This window comes from Pleurodeles waltl, chromosome 4_1, assembly GCF_031143425.1.
Source record: "Pleurodeles waltl isolate 20211129_DDA chromosome 4_1, aPleWal1.hap1.20221129, whole genome shotgun sequence".
Classification (NCBI taxonomy): Eukaryota; Metazoa; Chordata; class Amphibia; order Caudata; family Salamandridae; genus Pleurodeles; species Pleurodeles waltl.
In genome coordinates this window covers 92,573,203-92,598,004 of record NC_090442.1, presented here as the reverse complement: position 1 = coordinate 92,598,004, position 24,802 = coordinate 92,573,203, and the positions used below count along the sequence as shown (strand labels likewise).

At 45.7% G+C, this 24,802-nt stretch overlaps 1 protein-coding gene across 3 annotated transcripts in view; it reads right to left on the bottom strand.

The window, feature by feature from the left end:
• Nucleotides 1–1,086: 1,086 nt before the first annotated feature.
• LOC138287417 (membrane-spanning 4-domains subfamily A member 4A-like) overlaps nt 1,087–24,802 on the bottom strand; it is a 214,960-nt gene continuing 191,244 nt past the window's right edge. For all 3 annotated transcript variants that reach the window (XM_069227832.1, XM_069227833.1, XM_069227831.1), the window contains exon 7: nt 1,087–2,695. In XM_069227832.1, coding sequence (XP_069083933.1) covers nt 2,540–2,695 — 156 coding nt within the window. In that variant the 3' untranslated portion in view covers nt 1,087–2,539. The remainder of the gene's footprint in view (nt 2,696–24,802) is intronic.

The window sequence follows — 24,802 nt, the reverse complement described above, 5'->3', positions numbered from 1 at the left end:
AAAATGCAGTCCTGCACATGCACAGATATAGACTGCAAAATCAAATATTTTATTCCTGCAGGCTATGCCCCCCCACCCCACCCGTCAAACGCCGTCATCAACAAAGGCAACCTGTGGTCATGCGTGAATTAGCATTATACATCACAGACAATAGGCATGGTTTGTCCTTCAGCATAAAAACAAGTTACTCAGATCATGTTCTTTTGTTCACCTTACCTAGGCAAACTAACGGCCTGATTTAGAGTTTGGAGGGCCAAGTTACTCCGTCACAATTGCGACAGAGTATCGTGTCCCTGGTATTACGAGTCAATTATATCCTATGGCACTTGTAATACAGCAGACAGGATATATCCATCACCTCTGTGACCGAGTAACCAATAGGCCAAACTCTAAATCAGGCCCTAAGTGACATATAGGCTCATATTTAAGACAAAGCGGTGCATCAGAGCTGATGCGCCACATTTTCTGCGCCCCCTTACGGCACCTAATGACACCATGGTTACGGCGTATTTATAATATGGTGCACCATGGCGGGCGTTAGGAAAATAGCATCAAAATATTTTACCCTAATGTGGCACTTTGCTACATTAGTGTAAAAAAATTTGGCGCTAATGTAACAAAGTGCAAGGAGGTCCATAGATTTCTACGAGAGCGTCAATTTTACGGCTGCTCTGAGCAAGCTTTAAAAATGACGCCAAAAATGGTGCAGTGAAATCTGTTTAATTCCACTGCGCCCTTTTTGCGGGCGTCCTAGCGCAGGAACACCCCACTTGCATTCATTATGCCTAGTGCATGCATAATGTGGCGCAAGGGTTTACAAAGTGGCGCAGTGCATGCATTGCGCCACTTCGTAAATATGGCGTGTGGAAAAAGCCACTTTGTTGCCGCCTTAGTCTAAAAAAAAATCCACTATGGTGGCGCTAAGGTGGTGCTAGGGGCTCTTAAATATGCCCCATAGTGTTTGAAATAATAACCAACATTTTGTTGCATTTGGAAAGATTTTTTTCAGTGTCATAATATTCATATTCAGGTATGTTTTCATGATCGATACTGACATGAACAACAAAACAAATGCTCGAACACAAATAAAATACAAGGTGATTTCTTCTCAAGTTTGTGTCCCTGGATGAGTTCTTCAGACAAATGCTTGAACATAAACAAAAAAATTGTGATTTCTTCTCAAATCTGTGTCCCTGGGTGAGTTCTTCAGAAAGCATTTTAGCCTAACATATTAAAAATAAATCTTTTTGGCAGAGTACCAAGGATCTGGGCTTACAGTATTCACAACATAACTCTAACCTGCAGCATCCCTAGTAAGTATTTGGCTTGTGCATAACAAACACCTGCCTTGCCAGCTGCTTCCACATTTACAGTTTGGATCTGTACAGTGTGGTAGATGCTAGCTGATCAGCAAGCTGCCAAATTCTTGTACGTGCCAACCACACCCTGGTGCATTTTCGGTGTTTTCTGCACATGTTCACAATTTACCAGCTCTCAGATTGGTTTTACAATCCTCTCTTATTATACATTCTTAATTAATTTAATCTACAGGGGAGTAGCTTTGGGGGATGGAGGATTAGTTTGGTGTGTGACATATTCCAAATAAATGGGTAGAGGGGGGTGTTTGCGGTGACACTCTCCAAATAAATGTATTCTTGGCTTGGCAGTTGGGTCAGAGGCCCCCAAGTAGGATCTGCTATGCCTGTGTTGATTTTTCTCATTGCTCTCTTCTAATTAAAAGGTTTTAGGTTTTAACTTCTTAATTTTTGGGATTGGGAACTCAAATGTATATAGTGATGGTTTTACTACAAAAGCAGTAATTCTGCACCTTAGAAGTAGTCTTTTAATGGGTGCAAGTTTACAACTTTTTGGAATTCACAAACATTGGTAGTAGTAGGCTTGGAAAGCTGCACCGGTTTTAAGAATCTGGGCATACTACTGGCAATCAGACACCCAAAAGATGATAGGACGAATGCTTGCTAACGGTGTAACCAGTGGCACTCACTCAAGGTAGCATTCCAAGCCATCATTTTTCCACAATTGTCCCATTCTAGACAGAGGCCCACTTAATGCAAATCACTGAGGACCCGGTTCCTCATGGGAGCCGGTCCATCTAGAGCCATAGTTATTTCCCCCATCCATCCTGAGACCCACGTTGGGAAACAGGCGAAATTTGACATTCAACCCCCCCACCCCAATCCCATTAACTAAACTATGCCACTGATAATCTATTTTTTTTCTTGGATTAAGAAACGCTTTCAAGTTTCACCACAGAATTATTTTTCTGTCAGACCTGAGACCTGCTGCAGAACAGTCTTTTGCACAAGCGGTGGGCGGGGTCCTATCGAAGATCAGTCTTAAAAAGGCAGTGTCTAATCCAGGCCTTTTGTAACCTATCAGGTGACATTTCCACCGCTTCTTGCATGTCTTTCTCTTCGACTGTCTCTGCCCACAGGTTGCGTGTACAGGATTCAGGGGGAGCAAGCGCTGCTGCTCACAATGCACATTACAGCCACAGGGGGCGGTCTGGTGTCTGAAGTCAAAGATTCATGTCTTGAGATGATTCTTGAGAGTGTTGACCACCATTTTCAGCATTTGTTGGGCAGACTGCTTTCTGGTCCGCAGAGGGATACAAGGTTTGTGAAGAGATGTCAGCGTTCTCCCTGACAGGCACAGACTGGTATACAACCACAGGCTGAAAAGCAAACAGAAATCAGGTAGATATTAGTGACAGTGACTTTGTTGTGCACATTACATGTGACACCAAGATTCGATCACACAAGCGGCTGCTACATGCGCATGAGCAGCATGTATGGTAGCACGCAGTACCAGATTTCTTTACACACCCATACCAGCTTCTGTCCCATGACACAGGACACGCAAACTATCGTTTGGTGGTTGCCGACTGCCTTCTCCTCCCCACTGCCATGTTTTTAATGAACTGCATGTTTTCATATATTTTGAATACAGATGTCACTTGTGTGATTACAGTGAACAAGAAGAGCCAGATTTACAAGAAAGTGGCCCCCGATGCACCATTTTCTTGCGCCGCCGCTGCCCAACCTTTGCAATACGTTGCACCATGGCGCTCGATTCCACAGTAGCGTCATAATTCATGATGTTATTGTGGCTCTCTGCTCTAGGGAGGCCCATAGGTTACTATGGGTCCGTCACTTTAATGTCTGTCCCAAGCGGGCATTAAAAATGATGGAAAAATTGTTGCAGAGAAATCTTGTGGATTTCACCACACCATTTTTCGCAGCCTCCCTGTGTGGGAATGTCCACATGTATACTGTGGCGCAAGGGGTTACAAAGTGGCACAATGCATGCATTGCGGCACTCTGCACATATGGTGTGGGGAAACGGCCTCCTTATCACCAGAGGAGCATTAAAAAAAAGACACTAGTGTGGTGCAAAGAGGCGCAAGGGCCTTGTAAATCTGTCCCAAAGTATGTATTATGGACGCAGTTCTCATCTTTCCTTTTATTTACTTATATTTACTGCCCTGATCTGAAAGGCAGCAACGTGAGTCAATATCCTTCATGCTAACATCCGGTCTGACAAGCAAGTCATCCTTTCATTCTTCTATGGGTGGTACACTGCGTACTGTGAAAACATAGGTATGTACTCCTGTGCCAATGCTTCTTGTCCATAGATCTCATCATGCAATTATAAGTACTTGTTGGCCTAAACAAACATGATGGGGTCTTAGGATACCAACAGGCCCAAAGGACATCTTGGACACTGCTGCACATTTGCACGTTTCTGTAGAAGCATGACCTCACTTTGAAAATAGGCAACTAGGAGTGTGATTTTTAGGAAACGTAATAAAATCAGTACTGAATTCCTGAACTTATCACAATCTGGAGCAGGTTGCGCATCTTCTCCATCTCAACATCTGCTACTTGGCTCTCTAGATACGATTAGTTAGAATGACAACTTTCAATCACATGTTTTCGGTCCATAGACTTGCACAGAGTAAAAGTGTATGCAACCTGTTGAAATTTTACTACCTTTAGCTCTGTTCTGCAACTGACCCCAGTATGAGTGACATCTCTGGTCAGTTTAAATGACAATTGTCTTTTGATTATTCCCCATGATGCCTGCGATTTGTGCAATAAACACAAGTTAGACTGTAGGGCTTTCCGAGGTGATGAGTTTTGGTTTAAAAGCACCTCTAAATTGTGTGATAATAACATATTAATCACAGCATTTATGATCAGCAAACATTTCCTCTGAAAAGACTGTAAACAGTCATGTATTCGAGTTATTATTATGAATGTGGTCTCCAGCTTTCCTGGCGCAGACAGTGTCATTCGCTCGTTAGAAAGGTGTTAAGGGTTGAGTGATGTGGGACCCGAGAGAGAAGTCGGAAGACAGGTATTAAAAAACTTGTTTGCATGAGAAGTCAAGCCCACCTGTGAGTATGTCTGTTTGCATCAGTAAGTATGTCTTTGCATCTGAGTATGCTTGTTTTCAATTGAAAGTATGTCTGTTTTCACCTGTGAGTTTGTCTGTTTTCACCTGTGAGTTTGTCTGTTTTCAACTGTGAGTATGTCTGTTAGCATCTGTGATCATGTCTGTTTTCACCTGAAAGTATGTCTGTTTCCACCTGTGAGTATGTCTGTTTTCACCTGTGAGTTTGTCTGTTTGCATCAGTAAGTATGTCTTTGCATCTGAGTATGCTTGTTTTCAACTGTGAGTATGTCTGTTTTCACCTGAAAGTAATTCTGTTTTCACCTGTGAGTATGTCTGTTTTCACCTGTGAGTTTGTCTGTTTGCATCAGTAAGTATGTCTTTGCATCTGAGTATGCTTGTTTTCAACTGAAAGTATGTCTGTTTTCACCTGTGAGTTTGTCTGTTTTCACCTGTGAGTTTGTCTGTTTTCAACTGAGTATGTCTGTTAGCATCTGTGAGCATGTCTGTTTTCACCTGAAAGTATGTCTGTTTTCACCTGTGAGTATGTCTGTTTTCACCTGTGAGTTTGTCTGTTTGCATCAGTAAGTATGTCTTTGCATCTGAGTATGCTTGTTTTCAACTGTGAGTATGTCTGTTTTCACCTGAAAGTATGTCTGTTTTCACCTGTGAGTTTGTCTGTTTTCAATTGTGAGTATGTCTGTTAGCATATGCGAGCATGTCTGTTTTCACCTGAAAGTATGTCTGTTTTCCCCTGTGAGTTTGTCTGTTTTCAACTGTGAGTATGTCTATTTTCAGCTGTGAGTTTCTCTTTTTTCACCTGTGAAAATGTCCGTTTGCACCTGTGAATGTTTGTTTTCACCTATATCTGTTTCACCTGGGAGTATGTCTGTTTTCACCTGTGAGTATTCTTGTTTGCACCTGTGAGTATTCCTGTTTGTACCAGTGAGTATGTCTGTTTTCAACTATGAGTTTGTCTTTTTGCACCTGTATGTCTGTTTTCACCTGTATGTCTCTTTTCACCTGTGTGTATGTCTTTATCTGTGCAGTATGCATGTTTTCACTTGTATGTCTGTTTTCACTTGTGAGAATGTCTGTTTTCACCTGTGAGTTTGTCTGTTTTCAACTGTGAGTATGTCTATTTTCAGCTGTGAGTTTCTCTTTTTTCACCTGTGAAAATGTCTGTTTGCATCTGTGAGTATGTTTGTTTTCACTTATGAGTATATCTGTTTTCACCTGGGAGTATGTCTGTTTTCACCTGTGAGTATTCTTGATTGCACCTGTGAGCATTCCTGTTTGCACCAGTGAGTATGTCTGTTTTCAACTACGAGTTTGTCTGTTTGCACCTGTATGTCTCTTTTCACGTGTATGTCTCTTTTCACCAGTAAGTATGTCTCTTTTCACCTGTGTGTATGTCTGTTTCTGTGCAGTATGCCTGTTTTCACCTGTGAGTATGTCTTAGAAATTGGGTCTCTGATTGGCAGTCAGTTTGCACTCTGTCCAAGCAGGAACCATCACTCTACTCTGGGAAAGGGAGTTACATTCCTAAGACAACCCCTGCTCACCCCCTTGGTAGCTTGGCACAAGCAGTCAGGCTTATCTTAAAGGCAGTGTGTGAAGTATTTCTACCAACACACATATTAATACAGTGAAAAGACTACAAAATGGACACCACATCAGTTTAGAAAAACAGCCAATATTTATCTAACTCAAACAAGACCGAAACAACAAAAATCCAACATACACAAGTCCGGATATGAATTTTTAAATTAAAAGGAGTCTTACTCCATAGGTTTGCTTAAAAAATAAAGCTGCACGGGTGAGCTTGCGTAAAAAAAGTCAGCGATGCATCGATTCCATATCCAGATGGATATTTTATTTATTAACTTACTCACGTCGACAACAGTATACTTTCCGTAATTACAATAGTTTCCAAACTCAGGGTATTAGTTAGGCATTTTTACCAGTTTGAGATGGCCGCCATAGTCACTGGAATGGTCACATGACCTTTCACTTCCTTATTTAAACTCACCGGGAAGGCCAGCAATGTTTGATTCTGACTCGCATGTGTTGAATGGATGTGGATGGAGAGAGACACTAGCGGTTCCATATTTAAAAGGTCTGAGTACACTGTAGTGGAGGCAGAGTTTTTCTAGAGTTTATGTTGTATGATTGTTAAGCAATTCTAATATTTTAATCTTTGTAGATTTGTTTACTTGGGCTTGTAGGTTGAAGTCTCCTGGTGTGTTGCTACAGAGCCTATTTTTTCAACCTTTTGTAAGTAGCAGAATATAGCTATTCTATTTGGGAGCCTGACACACTGTACTTTATGGTGCATGTTGCTATTTTTGAACTTTCCTTGTCATATAGGTGGTGGCTTATACTAGTGTCCACACCTGTGTTTTGGTGTTTTTTTGGGTTTAACAGATGGTGTGATTTAATAGATTGCAAGTACTGTTTTGTAATTAATTTTTCTTATGTGTAGGTATTATTTAACAACACTGAGTCCTGATGATGGTCTGACAGACCTCTGACTGCCACTACAGGCCGAAACGTCGACATTACCGTCTCATTTCACAAGATGAATTCAAAGTCCATGATATTGCTTGAACTGGGACTGAAAACCAGGCAATTATTGTGCAGAACTGTGTCATGAGGAGGGTTATAACCTCTTCCTGGGTCTGCAGTTGGGATTCAATTTTATGATCTAGAGGGTTTATATCCAGAGTTGTTGTTTATGAAATAGACATTCGTTTGAATTGTTGTACATTTATTTGAACTTCCTGAATCCTATTGAGTAATATATTGGATTTTAACAGTACAGAATTGTCTTATTCATTAATTGAAGACTGGATAATATATACGCATACTATAGCTAAATAATTCCTCTAGGAGCATTTTTAAGTGAGACACTTTCTAAAAGTGGCATTTTCAAACTGCCAATTTAAAAACAAACTTTACCAAAGTTGTACTTTTAAATTGTGAGTTCGGAGACACCAAACTCCTCTTCTCTACCCGCTCCCAGAGGGAAACTGCACTTAAAAGATATTTAAAGGCAGCTCCCATGTTAACCTATGAGACAGATAAGGCATGCAATAGTGAAAATCAAATTTGCAGTATTTCACTATTAGGACATGTGAAACACATCAGTACATGTCCCACCTTTAACATACACTGCACCCTCCCTGATTGGGCTACCTAGGGCCTACCTTAGGGGTGCCTTACATGTTTAAAAAGGTAAGGTTTGGCAGGTTAAAACTACACACACAGACACAGCAGTGGCAGGTCTAAGCCATGTTTACAGGGCTACTCGTGGCACAATCAGTGCTGCAGGCCCACTAGTAGCATTTGATTTACAGGCCCTGGGCACCTTTAGTGCACTTTACTAGGGGCTTTCTAGTAAATCAGATATGCTAAACGTGGAAAAGCCAATTAAAAATACAATTTACACAGGAGCACTTGCACCTTAGCACTGGTCAGCAGTGATAAAGTGCCCAGAGTAACAAAAACAGCAAAAACAGAGTCCAGCATACAGTCAAAACACAGGAAGCAGAGGCAAAAAAGACAGGGCAGACTACACCAAGGATGCCAGGGCTAACAGTATATATGTTTTCACCTATGAGTTTTTCTGTTTTCGCCTGTGAGTATGCCTGTTTGCACCTGTGAGTATGTCTGTTTTTACCTGGGAGTATGTCTGTTTTCACCTGTGAGTATGCCTGTTTGCACTGGTGAGTATATCTGTTTTTGTTGCAAGGAGGAATATTATGTGGTATGGCTGGGAGGCCTTACCATGCAATATTCTCACAAAACACAGAGGTGATCTTTGGAATCAACAACAAGAATCCTTAGCTCAGTACTGGTAGTGTCGCAAAGAGCAGTCAGGCATTACTGGAGTAACACGTGTAAAGCATTTTACAGTACCATTATGGTGCATACATAACTGAGGAAACTCAAAAGAAATCTGGCAATTGATAAAAATAGAGCTTAGTCTTATATAAATTTACGCACCAAAACATACTTTTTATCTTACATATAACCGGAGTTATGAATTTTCAAAGCATTAGGAAATAAATGCATAAAATACTTCAGACATTTAACATTGCAATCAGTCGGAAATGTTGCTAGTAACAAACAGCCACTTAGGGGTTGAGTTACTTTCGACCCTTGTGAGGCAGAGGTCTCTGGGGCCCCAGGAGCAGATTTCCACAGTCAGATTGCTTGCACTCTGTACGGGGACCCCTGGTGCAGAGGGACCTACTGAACTGTCGGTGGGCTTTAAATCTGGGCTTTTAACATTGTGGTCAATGGGAAAAAGCACTCTTGTGACAAACGGTCACTGCTTGGGTGAATTACTTCTCACTCTTGCAGGGTAGAGGTGTTTGGGGTCCCAGGACCAGGATTCAACAGCCAGTTCACTTTTTTACATTGCTCAGTGAGTCCGGGTGCAGAGGTAGCTTTGAGCTGTCAATCACTTTGAACGGGAGCCACGGGAGCTGTCAAAAATGCAGCACTTGACAATTGGTCACTTGGGGTTGAATTAAAGTTTAGCCTTGCAGAGCAGTGGGCTTTGTAGTCTCAGGACCCAGGCTCAACAGCTGGATTTCTTCTACCTTGCTCAGTGACTCCGGGTGCAGAAGTAGCTTGAGCTGTCAATTACTGGGAACAGGTCGCACCAAAGATGCTTTTACCACAGTGTCGACCTCACCAGTTTGAGGATGCAGAAAGACAGGACAAGGGGTGTTGCCGATGTCGGTTGCAGGTTCTGTGTAGTGCAGTCCTGCTATGGATGTCACTTAAAGGGTCGGTTACCGTACTGGCAACCAACAAGCCTTGGTTGCAGCAAAGGAAATCTAAAGTTATTTTAGTGGCTGGAGGTCCAAGGAAGTGAGGTAGCAGTGTGAAACTTGGTGTGAGCCCAACTACAACTCCCAGCATACACTTCACCACTTTTCTTCATGCTATCTCTCGGCAGGCCCAGTGGATGGCAATTCGTCTGGATCAGCACATCGATTTATCTGCAGTTTGCAGGGGACTGGTCTCACCAGTCCACGGTAGTCTGACTTGATTTCTAGAATCCACAGCAGTCTCTCTTGCAGGGAGACTCGAGTTTCAGCCACTGACCCAAGTCATTCACGCAGTTCCAATATATAGTGCCAAAGGGACTTAAGTATCCCTTCTCGAGCTTTGCGGCAGAGTCCAAATCCTGTGTCAGTCATCACTTGCTTCTTTGGTGTCCTTCTTGGTAATCTTGTGCAGAAGTAGGGTTCTGTGACAGGGGATCCCCTTTAATCCTAGTTTAGGGGGCATTAAGGGTGTGAGGGATGGTGGTCAATGGGCTATTGGTCCCTGAGGCTAATCCGTCCCTGAGGTGACAACATCCTTTGGGTGTACGCCACCTTTCTACCCAGAACTCTCTACTTTCATTGCAAAACCCTTCCTTGGCTGTACAGACCTCCTAGGTGTGGCTAGCCTTTTGGGGATGTACAGACCTCCTGGTGTGGCTAGCCTTTTGAGGGTGTACACCTCCTGATTCGATACTTTTCCTGTCTGCATGCATGCTAATCTTCTTGAGGCACAGGAAGGGCTTTGTCCTCCAGTGGGGGACAAGTTAATTACATAACAAGGGTGTTGAAGCTTTTGAGGCCCACCGCCTTAATGACTCTTTCACTAGTCATCCTTGGAGGGCGGAGGTGTGACCTGTCCTGACCTGTCCTCGGTCCTTTGTCTCACATCCTGTGGACGTGCTATAACGACCAGCAGGAGGGCAGACTCTTGTCATGGTGACAAATGGCTCAAAGAAACCCGCCAAGGCACTGGGTCTCTGTATTTTAGGGAAGCACCCACTCAGGATGCCACCTCAGTGCATGGCAGCTCATCCTTGACACGAGAATCATGTCAGGGATGAAAGAGCACAATGTTTGAGGCCAAACATGACACAATTCGGTGGAACCATAATGGAGCTGGCTATCTAGAGTATGCTTGGTAGCCAGCCCATGTTAACCTATGGACCCCTGGTTACTTACAGTAAACCTTGCTTTACAGGGTTGCTGTAGTGATATATATGTCTGAACATATTTATCCACACCTTTAATCAGGCCTCGAAAAATCTACTCGCCTACTAGCTACGGCAAGCCATATTTTATCAGGTCGAGCTATTTTTAGGACCTACTCACCACTTCTGTCAAGTTGACCAAGAACCGGTGTTCTGTTCAGTCAGAAAGTGGAGAAGCAATAAAGACACCTTTAAATCTTGTTCTTGTCACATTTGCTCTGTGTTCAGAGACAGAAGTCCAAAGTCAGTTTGTCTTTCTTTCCTTCTTACTGCAGAGTTCCAAGATTTTGTAAGGTGAATTGTCTGACCTGCTGTAAAAAGGTTTGAAATGAAAGGCTGTAGGGTGTCATTTATTTAAACATTTCCCTAGGATCACACAATTTGAGACCCGTTTACTGGTCATGTACATTACAATTAGGTCGTGAAGATTATTCAAGTTACTCGATCTGCAGGTCTAGTAACATTTTTATGATTTTTTCAAGGCCTGCCTTTAATATAAATGCACCCTTCCTCCTGGGCTCTAGGAAGCCTACCATAGAGGTGAGTTACTTACATTAGGACATTGTGTGTGCAGGGTTTCTCTCAAGCAAACAGGCTGCAATGGCAGACCTGCAGACACACCTATGCTTTGGTCGCACAGGGTGGCACAATACAGTGCTGAAGCCCTGGTAACCCCTTTACCACCGTTGCCCTGGGTACCACTGGTATCATATACTAGGGACTTATAAGGGGGGAAAGTACCTTTCCAATTGGGTGTACCAATTCACATTACTTTAAGGGGAAAGGGCACTGACCCTGGGTCCTAGTTAACAGGTCCCAGTGCACTATCAGAGTAAAAAAACAGCATCTAGCAGTGCAAATGGAGGCAACAATTGGGGGGGGGGGGCATCTGCAATGAAGCTCAGTGTCCTACAATTTTCAACTGTGAGCCTGTCTGTTTTCACCAGTGAGAATGTCTGTTTGCACCGGTGAGTATGTCTGTATCTCTGAGGATGCCTGTTTTCACCTGTGAGTATATCTGTATCTGTGAGGATGCATGTTTTCACCTGTGACTATGGGCCTGATTCTAACTTTGGAGGACGGTGTTAAACCGTCCCAAAAGTGGCGGATATACCACCTACCGTATTACGAGTCCATTATATCCTATGGAACTCGTAATACGGTAGGTGGTATATCCGCCACTTTTGGGACGGTTTAACACCGTCCTCCAAAGTTAGAATCAGGCCCTATGTTTGTTTTCACCTGTGACTATGGCCCTCATTATGAACAGGGCGGTCAAAACCACTGTGTTCATGCTGGCGGTCTTCCCAGTGACCGCCAGCTCCCCCGGAACCCCGCCGGCCGTATAATGTACATTCCTCTGGGCCAGCGGGCAGAAACATTGTTTCTGCCCGCTGGCCCAGAGGAATGCCTGGCTAGGACATTGACGGCGGCTCCACATGGAGCCGCCACCAATGCCTCTGTGCGGCGGGTGCAGCTGCACCCGTCGCACAGATCACTGCCCGTAAATCGGGCAGTGACCTGCGCGATGGGACACTGCACAGGGGCCCCTGCACTGCTCATGCCAAGTGCATAGGCAGTGCAGGGGCCCCCAGGGGTGCCCCCGTGCACCCCTTCCGCCAGCCTTTCCCTGGCGGTGAAACCCGCTATGGAAAGGCTAGGGGATTTGGGATCATTATCCGAGGGGCAGCACCGCTGCCCTGTCGGATAATGATGCCGTCCACCGCCAGGCTGCCTGACGGAAGCAGCCTGGTGGTGGGTGAGGGGCGCCTATGGCGGCCCTCCATGGCTTCATTATGTGGCGGTGTGGGCTGCCATGCCGGCTGGCGGGATTTCCCACTACTGCTGGCATGGCGGCCCACACCGCCATGTTCATAATGAGGGCCTATGTCTGTATTTGTGAGGATGCATGTTTTCACCTGTGAGTATGTCTGTCTGCATCCTCCTGGGGTAGTCTCTGTGTTACAATCTGTGTCTCACTACACACAGTCAGAGCCATTAGGTGCACTTTCCATCTGCAGTAAGACAAGAGTTCTTTTTCTCCCAGATTCTCCACTCTTATAGTATGTCTTTCTCTTTTAGTCACCCTAGACTTCTGTGATTTCTTCTCAGTTCGACGGAAATAATGATGTACTGCATGGTTAGAGGAGGGAGTTGGAGATCCACATTCATATGACAATGACTCAAGAGGGAACGAGAAACAATATCCTAGCAGTGATAGAAGTAAACGACAGACTGTGCATGAAGAACACTAAGGTGAGAATGTACACTCTAGGTGGGACACAGTGGGAACATACAAACCAGTCATTACGTGAACAGAAGGAAAACTGAGCCGACTTTTAAGAACTAAACAACAAGCCATGAACTGATGCCTATTCTCCCTCCAGATAACTTTTCTAGAGGAAGGCAGCTACTTAGAGGCTAATTTCATAGAGTTGAAAACAAGCTATTGCTCATTCAGTCACTGTTCCTGCTTCCATCCCATTCACTGATACGGTCCCTTCTCAATAAAGGCCGACTCTACAGATACCTTAAAAAGAGGGAACAAAGGGGTTGCAAAACTGCATACTTTCTCTTGCGAAATCTGTAAAATCCCATGTTAATTGTTTTTTAAATGATGCTTTGGTGGTGAACTCTGGTTTGCTACTATCTCGCATCACATTTTTTAACCCGGGCTTGCACATCACATGCTGGTGGCAGGAGACTGTTATGAGCACAAACATAACTGATGTTTTGCAAGACATTTTAACATGAAGCGTGCAATCTGGTATAAAAAACGGTAAAGTACATAATGTGAAAATTCTAAAATTCTGCATATTTTACCAGCTAATACAAATGTCACTCAGACCTAGCAGAGAGACAGAGACATGGTTAAACAGTGACACACTGAGTGCAGGAGGCTGAGGTCTCATCCTCAAACTGATTTCTTTAGGTGAAGGTCTTGATTCATGACTGCTGTGCAGCATGGGGGGGTAGTAACAGGCAATCCTACCACCCACTGCCTACATCAGGTATGCCCCAGAGAAGAGGTATTGAGGTAAAATGTCCCACAAGTGCAGAGGGATCAGGGACAGAACTGCATGCTTGGGTAATTGCTGCCACTTCTTGGAAATACCTGGAGCCAGAGCCTGAGAAGGGAGTGTTGTTTGTGCTGGTAAAAGGGGACTCTGACGCCTGACGCAGCCTAGGAGGCTGCCAAGAGCTGCTTGACTGCAGTCAGTTTGCTGATGACCTAAAACATTGGAATGTTAGGTTTCTATAGCTATGGATAAGAAATCATGTGACTGCCTGTATTGCTCTACCACATTTTTTATGTGTTTTTGTTTGCAATATGTCAGTGTTTTGTTCCCAGCTACTTTCAGAGTTTTTTTTTTTAAACATATTTTATTGTGATTTTCAATCAGTCATTGGCAGGTAGTTAAAACATCATACAAAATTACATGTAACAATCTAAATGTCCTATATCTACACAATATCTGACCTTTACTATTCAAGGAATTCTGAGATCACTGCCAATCCCCTAACATTCCTCCCATTGCCCGCTTCTATTTCTATTTCCCCTCCCCCAGGTGAGCGTGATGATGTACTGTAATTCTCTAAGTGGAGCTGAATGTGCCATGGTTAGGTGTGACCTTATTCTCAAAACTAAAGGTAAAATACTACTCCTCTATCTTCCTTGTCGCTCCCAGTGTCCGGGTCCCGAGGGAACCGCCAGTAGTCAGAACATTACTATAACTTTATTGCCCATTGAACAATGCGTGGGTCAGGGGGTCGACCCAATCTGGGTTTCGGCTCTAAAAGTTTCAAGCACCATCTCTCAGCCCTCTGCCACTTCAGGAGGTTTGATTCCTCTCTTGGCCTCTCGGTAGAGAATGTTCCCCTCACTACTAGCCCATTTAATCAATTCTCTTTTCCATTGGGATGTTTTCGGCCCCACTGGGTTCTTCCAGGACATCGCAATCTCTTGCTTTGCCAGAGAAAAGGCCAAGTCCTGAAACTTGTCAGCAACTTTATGTTTGGCTGTATGTGGAAACCAACCCAATAGACAGTGACCCATTGTGCAAGGAATATCTCTTTCTATGGCCCGTGCCACGATTTGGTTCACCTCTGCCCAGTATGTACCCAACTTGGGGCAGTCCCAGAACGTATGTTTAAATTCCACCCCTATCAAGCCACATCGTGGGCAGCTCTCGCTCTTCTTCCCGAAATATTTATTAATCCGTACAAGTGTTAGATATGCCTGATGGAGCACATAGAAGTTTATAAGCTTGAATCTGGCATTGCGTGTCATTTTAGGGAAACCCCCCAGAATGCGCTCCCATTCTTCCTCAGTAATATCAGTGCCTAGATCCTTCTCCCAGGCCAGTTTAAGAGGGGTCAGAGGAGTGGTCCTGTCAGATCGCATCTTACTATAAAGGGTTGAGACTGCTTTGTGTTTGCTAGCTGAGGACGCCAGATATGAACATGCCGCCTGTGTAGGAGGTTCCCTCCCTCCCCCTGCCAGTGCCTACGAATATTGCCCGCAAGTGAACCGTGCAACAAGAAGTGCCCCCTTGGTAGCCCAAACTCTGCCCGAGAGCATCAAAGGGTATCAATGTTCCTTCCTTAAATAATGCTCCCACCGTTAGGATTCCGGGCTCTACCCAAGTCTGGAGTGCACTCCAGGCACCACGATGGGGCAAAGCCCGCAGCGATAGCAAAGGGAGTTCTGGTGAGTAAGGGGCCCCTATTTTGATTTTGCGCAAGAAAGCTTTCCAACATTGAGTCAAAATTTTTAGTTCAGGAAAGTCTTGTTTCCCGTCTCCGGCGGTTCTCAATAATACTTCGAACAGCCTAGACCCTGGTGGGGTGAATGCCTTTACCCTCGCCCCTGGCTCTACTCTGCTTGTTATCCATTGTACCAGCCACTGGAGTTGCGCTGCCAGGTAGTAAGTTTCAAAATTGGGGACCGCTAGTCCTCCATCTGTGGAGTGTTTCTGGAGTTTGGTCCGCCCCTCGCCCCATATGAATGTCACTACCATAGTTTCCAGCTCTTTAAATGTGGCCCTGGGTATCCATATTGGGAGTACTGTAAAGTGGTATAATAGTCGTGGAAGCACGATCATTTTAAGAAACGCTATTCTCCCTGCTACAGATAGTGGTAAGGTTTGCCAAAAGGTCATACAGGACCTGAGGGAGTGTATGGAACTACCTATATTGCCCTCTAGGGTATCTTGTGGATCGTGATAGATTTTGACTCCCAAATATGGGAGACAGCTCGGACCCATCTGACCAGGCCTAGTCCCAGCAGAGGTGTCAGGGAGGCTCTCAGAGGGAACAATCCGGTTTTGTCCCAGTTCACTCTCAGGCCAGAGTGTCCCCCAAACTGAGACAGCATCTGCTGCACTCGGGGCAAATCCCTGTGGACATCCTCTAAGAATATCAACAGGTCATCTGCATAGAGAGTTATCCGATGTCTCTCGCCTCCTGCTAAGATTCCCAGGCCACTCTCTCCAGCTCTCGCCGCGGCCGCCAGTGGTTCCATTGCCAAGGCAAATAACAGTGGCGACAGGGGGCATCCCTGTCTCGTACCTCGCTCAACCGTGTAACTTCTGGATATTGTCCGCCCTGTGCGTACTCTAGCTATGGGTTTGGTATACAAGAGTCTTACCCAGGTGATATATTTGGGTCCTAGTTTAAGCCGGGACATCACAGTGTAAAAGAACTTCCATTCTAGACTGTCAAAGGCTTTTTTTATATCTACTGCTAGGACCCCGGAGGCTGTGGCTGCAGGGGTCTGATCTCTCATGACTGCCAGCAATCTACGAACATTGTCCGCTGTGTTTCGCCCGGGAATAAATCCTGCCTGATCTGGGTGTATTAGTGTTGTCATATATGGAAGGAGCCTAGTAGCTAATATCTTACTGAGTATCTTATAGTCAAGGTTCAACATGGATAATGGTCTATAGGCCCCAGTTTCTGTTGGGTTTTTACCTGTTTTTAAGAGGGGGATTATGATCGCTTCTTGCGCTGTTGCAGGTAACTCACCCTGCTCTTTAGCAATCCTATATACATTTTCCAATCTTGGTGTGAGTATGTCTGTGTAGGTAGCATAAAATTCAATAGGTAGCCCATCTGTCCCCGGGGTTTTCCCTCTAGCCAAGTCTCTTATGGCTCCTCTAAGCTCTGGCTGCGTAATGGCCCCTCCCAACAGTTCCGTAAACAGGTGGGAGCGATCCGAGTTGTAGCTCGGATAAGTAACTCTCAGTGGTGTCCCTGTCATAATTGAGTTTACTTTTATACAGCTGTTCGTAATAGGTCATGAACTGTGAGTTAATTTGCTCCTGCCCATATATATGGCCCCCTTGCTCTGTTATCAAGTCCAATATGGCTGAGGTCCTATGAGACTGTGATAAACCCATGCCAGCATTCGGCCCGCTTTGTCTCTCTCTCCGTGCGCTCCTGTAAGGTAGTTTCTGTAATCAAAGCACCGGAGACGCTCTATACAGTCTGCTACTACTGCCCTGAGCTCCAAAATGGAATTTTGTAGATGCGGGTTTCCAGGTTTATTTTCCTCGGCCTCTCTTAGCTTATCTTCTGCCCGCTCAGTATCCCTGAGAAGAGTCCTGCGCACTCCCACCGCTCCCGCTATGCACCTCCCCCTCAACACCACCTTAAAGGCATCCCACTCAATCAGGGGGTTATTAGTGGAGGCCTCATTGCCCTCAAAGAACTGAGTGATATGCTGATGCAGTTCCCCCTGGAAGAGTGCATTTTCCAATATTTCTGGTTTGAGTCTCCAAGTGGGGATGTAAGGGGGGGGGGGGGAACCCCACCGCAGCAACAACAAGAAGGGGTTATGACCAGAGAGTGTGCGGGCCAAGTATTCCGCATTGTGGATATGCGGGTAGACATCTGGAGTGCAGAAGAACGCATCTAATCAGACATGCAACTCATCAAGTGGGAAAAGAAGTAGTCTCTATCGTCTGGGTGTAATCTACGCCAGGCATCGACCGGCCCCCAGTTCTTTTGCCAGGTCGAAAATTGTCGCGCTACCCTCATCAAAGGGGACTCATTTAGTGGCGGGTGTGAACGTCCATAGTGGGGTCTCCTACACAGTTAAAGTCCCCCCCCAACAGCAAGGGGGATTGTAGATACAGGGCTAATAGGCCTGATATGCGTGTGAAAAATTCACCCTGGTCCATTTTGGGTGCGTAAACGTTAACCAACGCAAGCTCTCTGCCCTCTAATCATCCACGAATTGCCACAAAGTGGCCCCTGGGTCTATAAGGCTATCCAGCATCTGGAATGGGACCCCGGCTCTAATCCATATTAGTGTTCCCCTCGCATATGCTGAATATGAAGTGTAATATGCCTAGCCTCTCCATCGCTTTTGAAGCGCTTTCCCTTCAGCTTGAGTTAGGTGCGTTTCTTGGAGCATAGCTATCTGAATCCCCCTCCGCTGTAAGTAAGAAAAGAACTTATATCTCTTGGCCATTGAGTGCATGCCCCTTATATTCCACGTGAGGAATTTATATGAATCTAATACTGCCATACCGGAGTTTTTCTCCCCCGACTGGTTACGACCCTATCTGTGACACCAATCATTTCGCATATCTTTACGATCTCCCAGTTCAGCTCCAATTCCCCTGTGAATTCCCTTTGTGGCTTACCTATCCCCATAAACTGAATACAACAGATAACAACCCAACTCCCCATCCCCAGGACAAAAGTAGGAACGTCCCTCATCCAAACGTAAAAAGTGATTTAACCAGTCTATTGAAGTAGGGGGTGGTCCTAGTTTGAGCAAGGAGTAATACGCCTCACCATCCCCCAATCTCGGAATGAAAGATTCTCTGGGGTTTTGTGGACCCAGTCCTCTTGTAAATGATGCAGTTCTCTGCCGCGGGGCCGGCCAGAGTTTCGGTGTTGTCCGTCATGGTTGTACCAGTCGCGATGGTTTTCCATTTTTGATCTCTTTTTTTCCATGTGAGAGTCCGGCAATAGTCCCTCAGATGATACAGTCTGATGTGCCCGGTGTCACGTCTGGGCCTGTCTTTTCTGTTGTGTGTGAGAGTTCAGATTCTTGTTCTGACTCTGATTGTTCCAGTTCTTCCTGTATCCGTTTATAGGATCCAAGGTCGGGCCCGCTTAATGAAGCAGCCGCTTCCATCGCTTTTTGTCTTTCCTTCTGCATCTCAGTAGGGGAAGGGATACCCACTCTACGGGCCTTACTGTGCCTGCTTTTCCTCTGTCGCTCTGTATGTGAGCTCCCTATCATGAGTATACTTTCCACTGGCGTTTGCATATCGATCCACTGCCAAACTTCTTCTGCCGTGTTGAAGAACTGTATGCCGTCTTTAGCCACCACTCTCAATTTTGCAGGGAACATCATCCCATATTGGATCCCCAATTGGCGGAGTTTTTGTTTAGCGTTCCTGAAAGAGGCTCTTTGTTTCTGCCCCTCTCTGGAGAAATTGGGGAAGATACGAATCACATGATCGTCCAGTGTGCTGTCCCATTTTTTCCTACTTTGACTAATCAGGTAGTCTCTGTCCCTGTAGTGGAGTAGTCTAGCTATTATTGGCCTTGGGGGGGGCCCTGGGGGAGGGGGGCGAGCTGGGTCCCTATTTGCTCTTTCAATCGTAAAAAAGGGAGTTAATCCGTCTCCGGCTACCTCCTCTTTCAGCCAATGTTCGAAGAACTCCACCAGGCTGGATTTTTCGGTGCGTTCAGGCAGGCCAATCACGCGGATATTATTTCACTGTGATCTGTTTTCCGCGTCTTCCGCTCGCAGTTCCAAATCTCGGATCCGTTTTTCCATTTGTTGCGCCATCTTGGCTGTGTCTTTAATTTCTGGCCGAAGTTCATCTATCTGTCTATCCGCAGTGGATACCTTTTCAGCCAGACGGCGGTGGACGTCTCTGAGTACTGTGAGGTCCGTGGCCAATGCATCAATTTTCCCTTCTAGTGCCACCCGGGAGGCTGTTATGGCCTGCAGTACATCCTGGAGGGTGGGGTCTCCTCGTTTTTCCCCTGGCGGGGATTCAGGATGCCTCCCTGGTCGGTCATCTCCCTTAAGTTTGGTCCACTTTTTGGTTCCGTTTCCTTTTTGCTGCCAGTTTTACCGCTCTTCTGCGACATCAGGCTTGTTCTCTCCAGGTGCCTTTGCCCTTTCTCTCCTGGTCCCACTTTATACTGGGCTGGGCAGGATCACCAGAGGATCTGTCTCTAACCCCCAGATCGCTCCAGTCAATATTAAATCTGAGGGAAGGGCTCCCAAACCCCCTCCCCCCCCAGGTTCCGCCCAGTCCTGGGGTGTTTGTGTAATGCTCACGGTTTCGTAGGGCTTCGATAGGACTCCCTGTTGGCTCCGCCCTGGTCCCCCCTGTCGTCAGGAGGTTCTGCCGCTATGAGGAGAAAGGGCGCCCACTGTCCTCCGCTAGTGTGTTTCACACGTCAGGGCCTCCATATCAGAGGGGGCCGCCCCGGAGCCACCAGGGGCCAGAACAGAGCAAGATCCCTCTCCCTCGCCTTCCTCGTTTGTAGTCCGGCTCCTCCGCCGCAGCACCCACCGAGCCTATCGGGGCTGCTGCTCCGGGTGTCCCCGGGACCCCTCACCTCAGTTCAGGGGATGAAGGACGCCTCCGCTCCCTCCCGGGAAGTGCCAGCTCCGTCCTCTCATGGCGGCCGCCATCTTGTTTTATTCGTGGCTCCGTGCCGCTTCGCCTTTGTGCCTCCGGTCTCAAGCCACGAGCTGGTCAGACATCTACCGACCCGCCCGCAGCTTCCCCGCACCTTCAGCCACTCCGTTGGCTGGGTTAGGGGTCCTCTGACCTACAGAATGTGCCGAGGTGGGGGATTTAAGACGGAAGCCTCACGAGGAGACTTCCACCGTCATTGGCGTCCGACCACGCCCCCCCTACTTTCAGAGTTATCGCTCTCCTGCCATGATCTTTTTTTTCCTAAAACATCTGGGAGGAGGTTTTGGGCACCCTAAAGGTACACATGGATTTTAACTAAATAAACTGTTTCACTAACTATACAAAGCAACTACACCGCCCCTTTGCTGCTTCAAAACATAAATTCTGACTCTAGTGGTTTGCTTAAGAAGCAGGGAACATTCAAATTCTCAGCATCTGACTCTTAGGGGCATAGTTGCAAGGATGTGGCACAGGGAAGCGCAGCAAGTGACCCTGCTGAGCTGCCCTGCACCACAGGAAAAGGGCAGAAATGCACCATACTTATAAGATACAGTGCATTTCTGTCCTTTCCCTCTTGCGCTGGGGAACAATTTGCTGCCTAGCACCAAAGCAGGTGTTAAAATGCTACTTCTCACCTGGCACCCACCAAGGTGCAAGGTGCAAGGGTGCCTGTGGTTCATGCAGGATTGTTTTTGTGCAGGAAGGGGCACCTTCCAGCACAAAAACAATCCTAGGAGATGTGTTCCTCTTTCTATGTGTGCTATAGAATGCAACACATAGAAAGAGGAATTCACATGCTGTGCACTATTCCCACATCTAGTAGTTGGGTGTGGAATTGTCTCTTTTTTTTTGCTTTTGGCATCATCAGCGATTTGGTGGCTGTATTCACCCCCCTTATGGTTTCAGATGCACGCCCACTGGCAGATGGCAGCACTGGAGGCAGACTCTTAAGACTTTTTTTCACATATTAAGCCCACAACATATGCCTTATCCTTGTTCTGTGAGCAGGGTCAAGACTGATTTGCGTATAGTTGGGTCCAAACTGAAGTGGCATGGTGTGCAAAATAACAATGGACTGCGATGCAGCACCGAGTAATTACCAGTGGCTGAGATTCATTCAAGCATTCCATCCATCACTGTTTTGTATACTTACTCTTGTTCCGTGGCAACTATTCTAATGAATTTGGGGGAGTTGAAGTAGCCCAACGCAGACACCCTTGCACCATGGTGCCAAGGCTACAAAGCCTGCGCGAAGCTCGAGTTTTGTACCCTTCTTCATTCACACTGATATCAGTGCAGCAGAGGGCCAGGGCAAGGGTTCAGTGGAGGCCGCTGGAATAGCGTAGGAGGTAGCAGTGTACAAAGTACTGGGAGAGCATGTGACTAACGTGTAAAGGAAACATGGTGCCTCAGCGCTGGGGTTTGATAGGAACTATACTATGTACTAGTGGATGGATGCGGTGCCACACGGTGTGAATATTTAGGGGTGGTGGGGTGTTAGGAGCAGTAACACACACATTGGTGTCTAATTCCAGTGCGGCTGGTCAGTAAGACAGCACAGGGACCACTAGTACGTGTAGTGGACCGGAGGAGGAATTTTACTTTACGTTACGCACTACTGTAAAATGCAAGGACAATACATTTGCCATTGGGCTGCTAAAGTGCCACTGTAGCATAAACGCGTAAAACACATGCAATAAACAGTGCTTAATTTGAACTGGTGTTTGCAGGTCGGGCCACGGACTCTCATTTTTAGGTACCAGCACTTATCTTTCCTCAACTGACTTTGGCCCAGAACAAGAGGGAGAACAACACAAAAGAAGGAAAGAGGAGGATGAGAAAGACAGAAAAAGAGTGACAAAGGGAGAAAGCAGAGATAAAAAAAAGAATCTGAGAGTGAGATAAGGAGGCAGGGAGTGTCTGGTGGTGGCCTAAAGATGCATGCTGGAATCAACACTAAGCTACCGTGGTATTTGGCACTTAGAAACTGAACAGCACTGGCCCGAGCTTCTGAGCAAAACTTTGCACCCCGCCACCTATTCTTTTACAAATTAACCACTGAGAATAGGCAATGGCAAGAACAGCTCCCCATCAGGGCACAAGTCCTGGGTAGATGCCATCTACCCTCTTTTCACAGGGTAGACACTGCCTTTCCTGCCAAGAAGTTGTGCCCCACAGAAATATGCTGAATTTGTCCCCGTAATTTTCAGACACTGGGACACATTCAGCAGCACCTGCACGTGGTCTGCTTTCATTCTGAGCAGGAACGGCAGGCGGGCAGGGGGCTGTGTTGCTTTAAATTCCAGCTACGCCTAAAACAAAAGCCAAAGTCAAGGAGCCATCAGGCCCCTTTTGATTGAGTATCCTTGCTGGGAGCCATCTTGAACCTCACAACTAGTTGCAAGTGCAATGGATGGGAAAGCAAAGGCTCGCAGCTTGTTATTACTTCACAGGTACTTAAGAGAGGCATGCTTTTTTACGTTGTTCATACTCTATATATAAGACATATGCAAGCACTGTAAGAATGTCAAATGTGTTGGACTGCCCCAGAATTTACACAAATAACAATTTAAATACCACTATTTTGTTTTACTTCTTTAATAGTGCTACTCATCCCAACCCAGGGTGACAAAGTGCTTTACATCAAACATACACATCACATCACACATTGACAGTAAATCATAGTTGTGTAAATCAATGTACAGGTTGTATTACATAAGACAGAGAGGGTTACAAAATGTAGGAGTCACATGTCCTTCATAGCTCACTGTGCTATATTAGAAGAATTGCAGTTAATGAATTGCAAGTAACAAAAGGATCTCTGTGTTAAGAGCAGTAACTCACCCATTTACATAAAATAAACATATGTCATCTGCGTGCCACATGATGTGCTTATCAGGAGACATATTACCACTCTATGCTACTTTGATTCAAATTGGGACCAGACAAAATAAAGATCTCTCCAGCAAGTGCATTAACCTCCAGAGTTATCTTACCTTTATTATTCCCTGGGATTTACTGGGCACACAGAGATCTATGCAGCTAGTGCCTTAACCCCATAAGATATTTTAAAATGTAGACTTTGCAACCAATTAAGCAGAACATATTGTTTGCTACCTTTCTCCTTGTTGCTAATTTCTTTGTGGCAGAGTTTTAAAAAATAAGGGGCATATTCATTAAAAATTGCAGTACAGTTCAACAAGTTACCTTGCAATGCTGCGCTGCAATATATGGAACATTGGACGGCACACTCCTGCCTTTACCCTGAGCTGGTGCACAATGTGCCTAGCGGGATTGTTTTTGTGCAGGAAGGTGTACCTTCCTGCACAAAAACAATCCTGAAAGGCATTTTCCTATTTCTATGAATGCAGCATAGGAACCAGAAGTAACGAGGAGAAATAAAGTTATTTCTACTCGTTACGCCTCACCTGGTGAAGCGTAGCGTTTCGATATCTTTCCAGGTTTACCAGTGTTGGTAAATTTGGGAATGCACCATCCATGCTCCACTCATGGAACGCCTTCCCAGGGCAGAGTAACACAACGCAGCAAGTTGCGCTGTGTTGCTTTACTCTAGATTTATCAAGCCAGGCAAGATAAATCTAACTTAAGAGTTTACTCCCTTACGCCCGCTGCGTGGTGCAAGGGCGAAGTTAGGGCCAGATTTATACTTCTTCACGCAAAACTGCATTAGTGCAGTTTTGCGTGAAAAAGTATAGCGCCGGCTAGCGCCATTCCAAGACGCTGGCCGGGCGCCATATTTATGGAATGGTGACAATAACCTGTTAGCATCCTTGGAAAAGACGCTAACAGGGCAGGTGAGGTGTAGGGGAAACCGTGGCCTGTGCGCCGAATTATGGCGCTACACTGTTTAGAAGCAGAAAAATGCCTCTAAGCAGTGTAGCGCCATTTTCTGGTGCACAACCCCCATGGACATGGCTCTTGTATTAGTAAAGACAGGAGCCATGCCCACCAACCCAATGTCCATGCTCAGGGCCCAAGTCAGGGCCCCCGAGTGGGGAAAAATAAAAAAAATAAAATACTTACCGGGACTTACCTGGGATGGGTCCTCCATCCTGTGGTGTCCCTCTGGTGTGGGTGGAGGTGTCCCTGGGGCTAAAGAAGGGGCACCTGTGGGCACTATCCATGGTCTCTGATCATGGAAATATGCCTACATGTCCCCGTACGCCTGTCCATACCCAGGTGTTAAATAATGGTGCTAAGCAAGCTTAGCGCCATTATTTAAGGCCCCCATCCCCCTGTGCTGCATTTTAGCACGGTGGATAAATATGGCACAAAGGCCATATCGTCCTTTTCTGGACGGGAACGCCTACCTTGCATCTCATTGACGCAAGGTATGTTTTCACATCTAGAAAACCATGTTGACTCTATAACTTTGGCGCTAGACTTGTCTAGCGCCGAAGTATAAATATGAAGTTAGGTTTGCGCTGAATTAGCGTAAAAAAAAAAATCCGCTAATTCAGCGCAAACCGAGTATGAATATGGGCCTAAGTCTTTAATAAACGTGCCCCTTAATATATAAGTTGAGGCCCAGATTTTGCGTCGGTGTGTCACCTTTTTGGCAAACCTCCAATGCAAAATCTCATTTGGTAAGTATTGTAATGCTCTCAAATATACTCATGATAGACCTGCT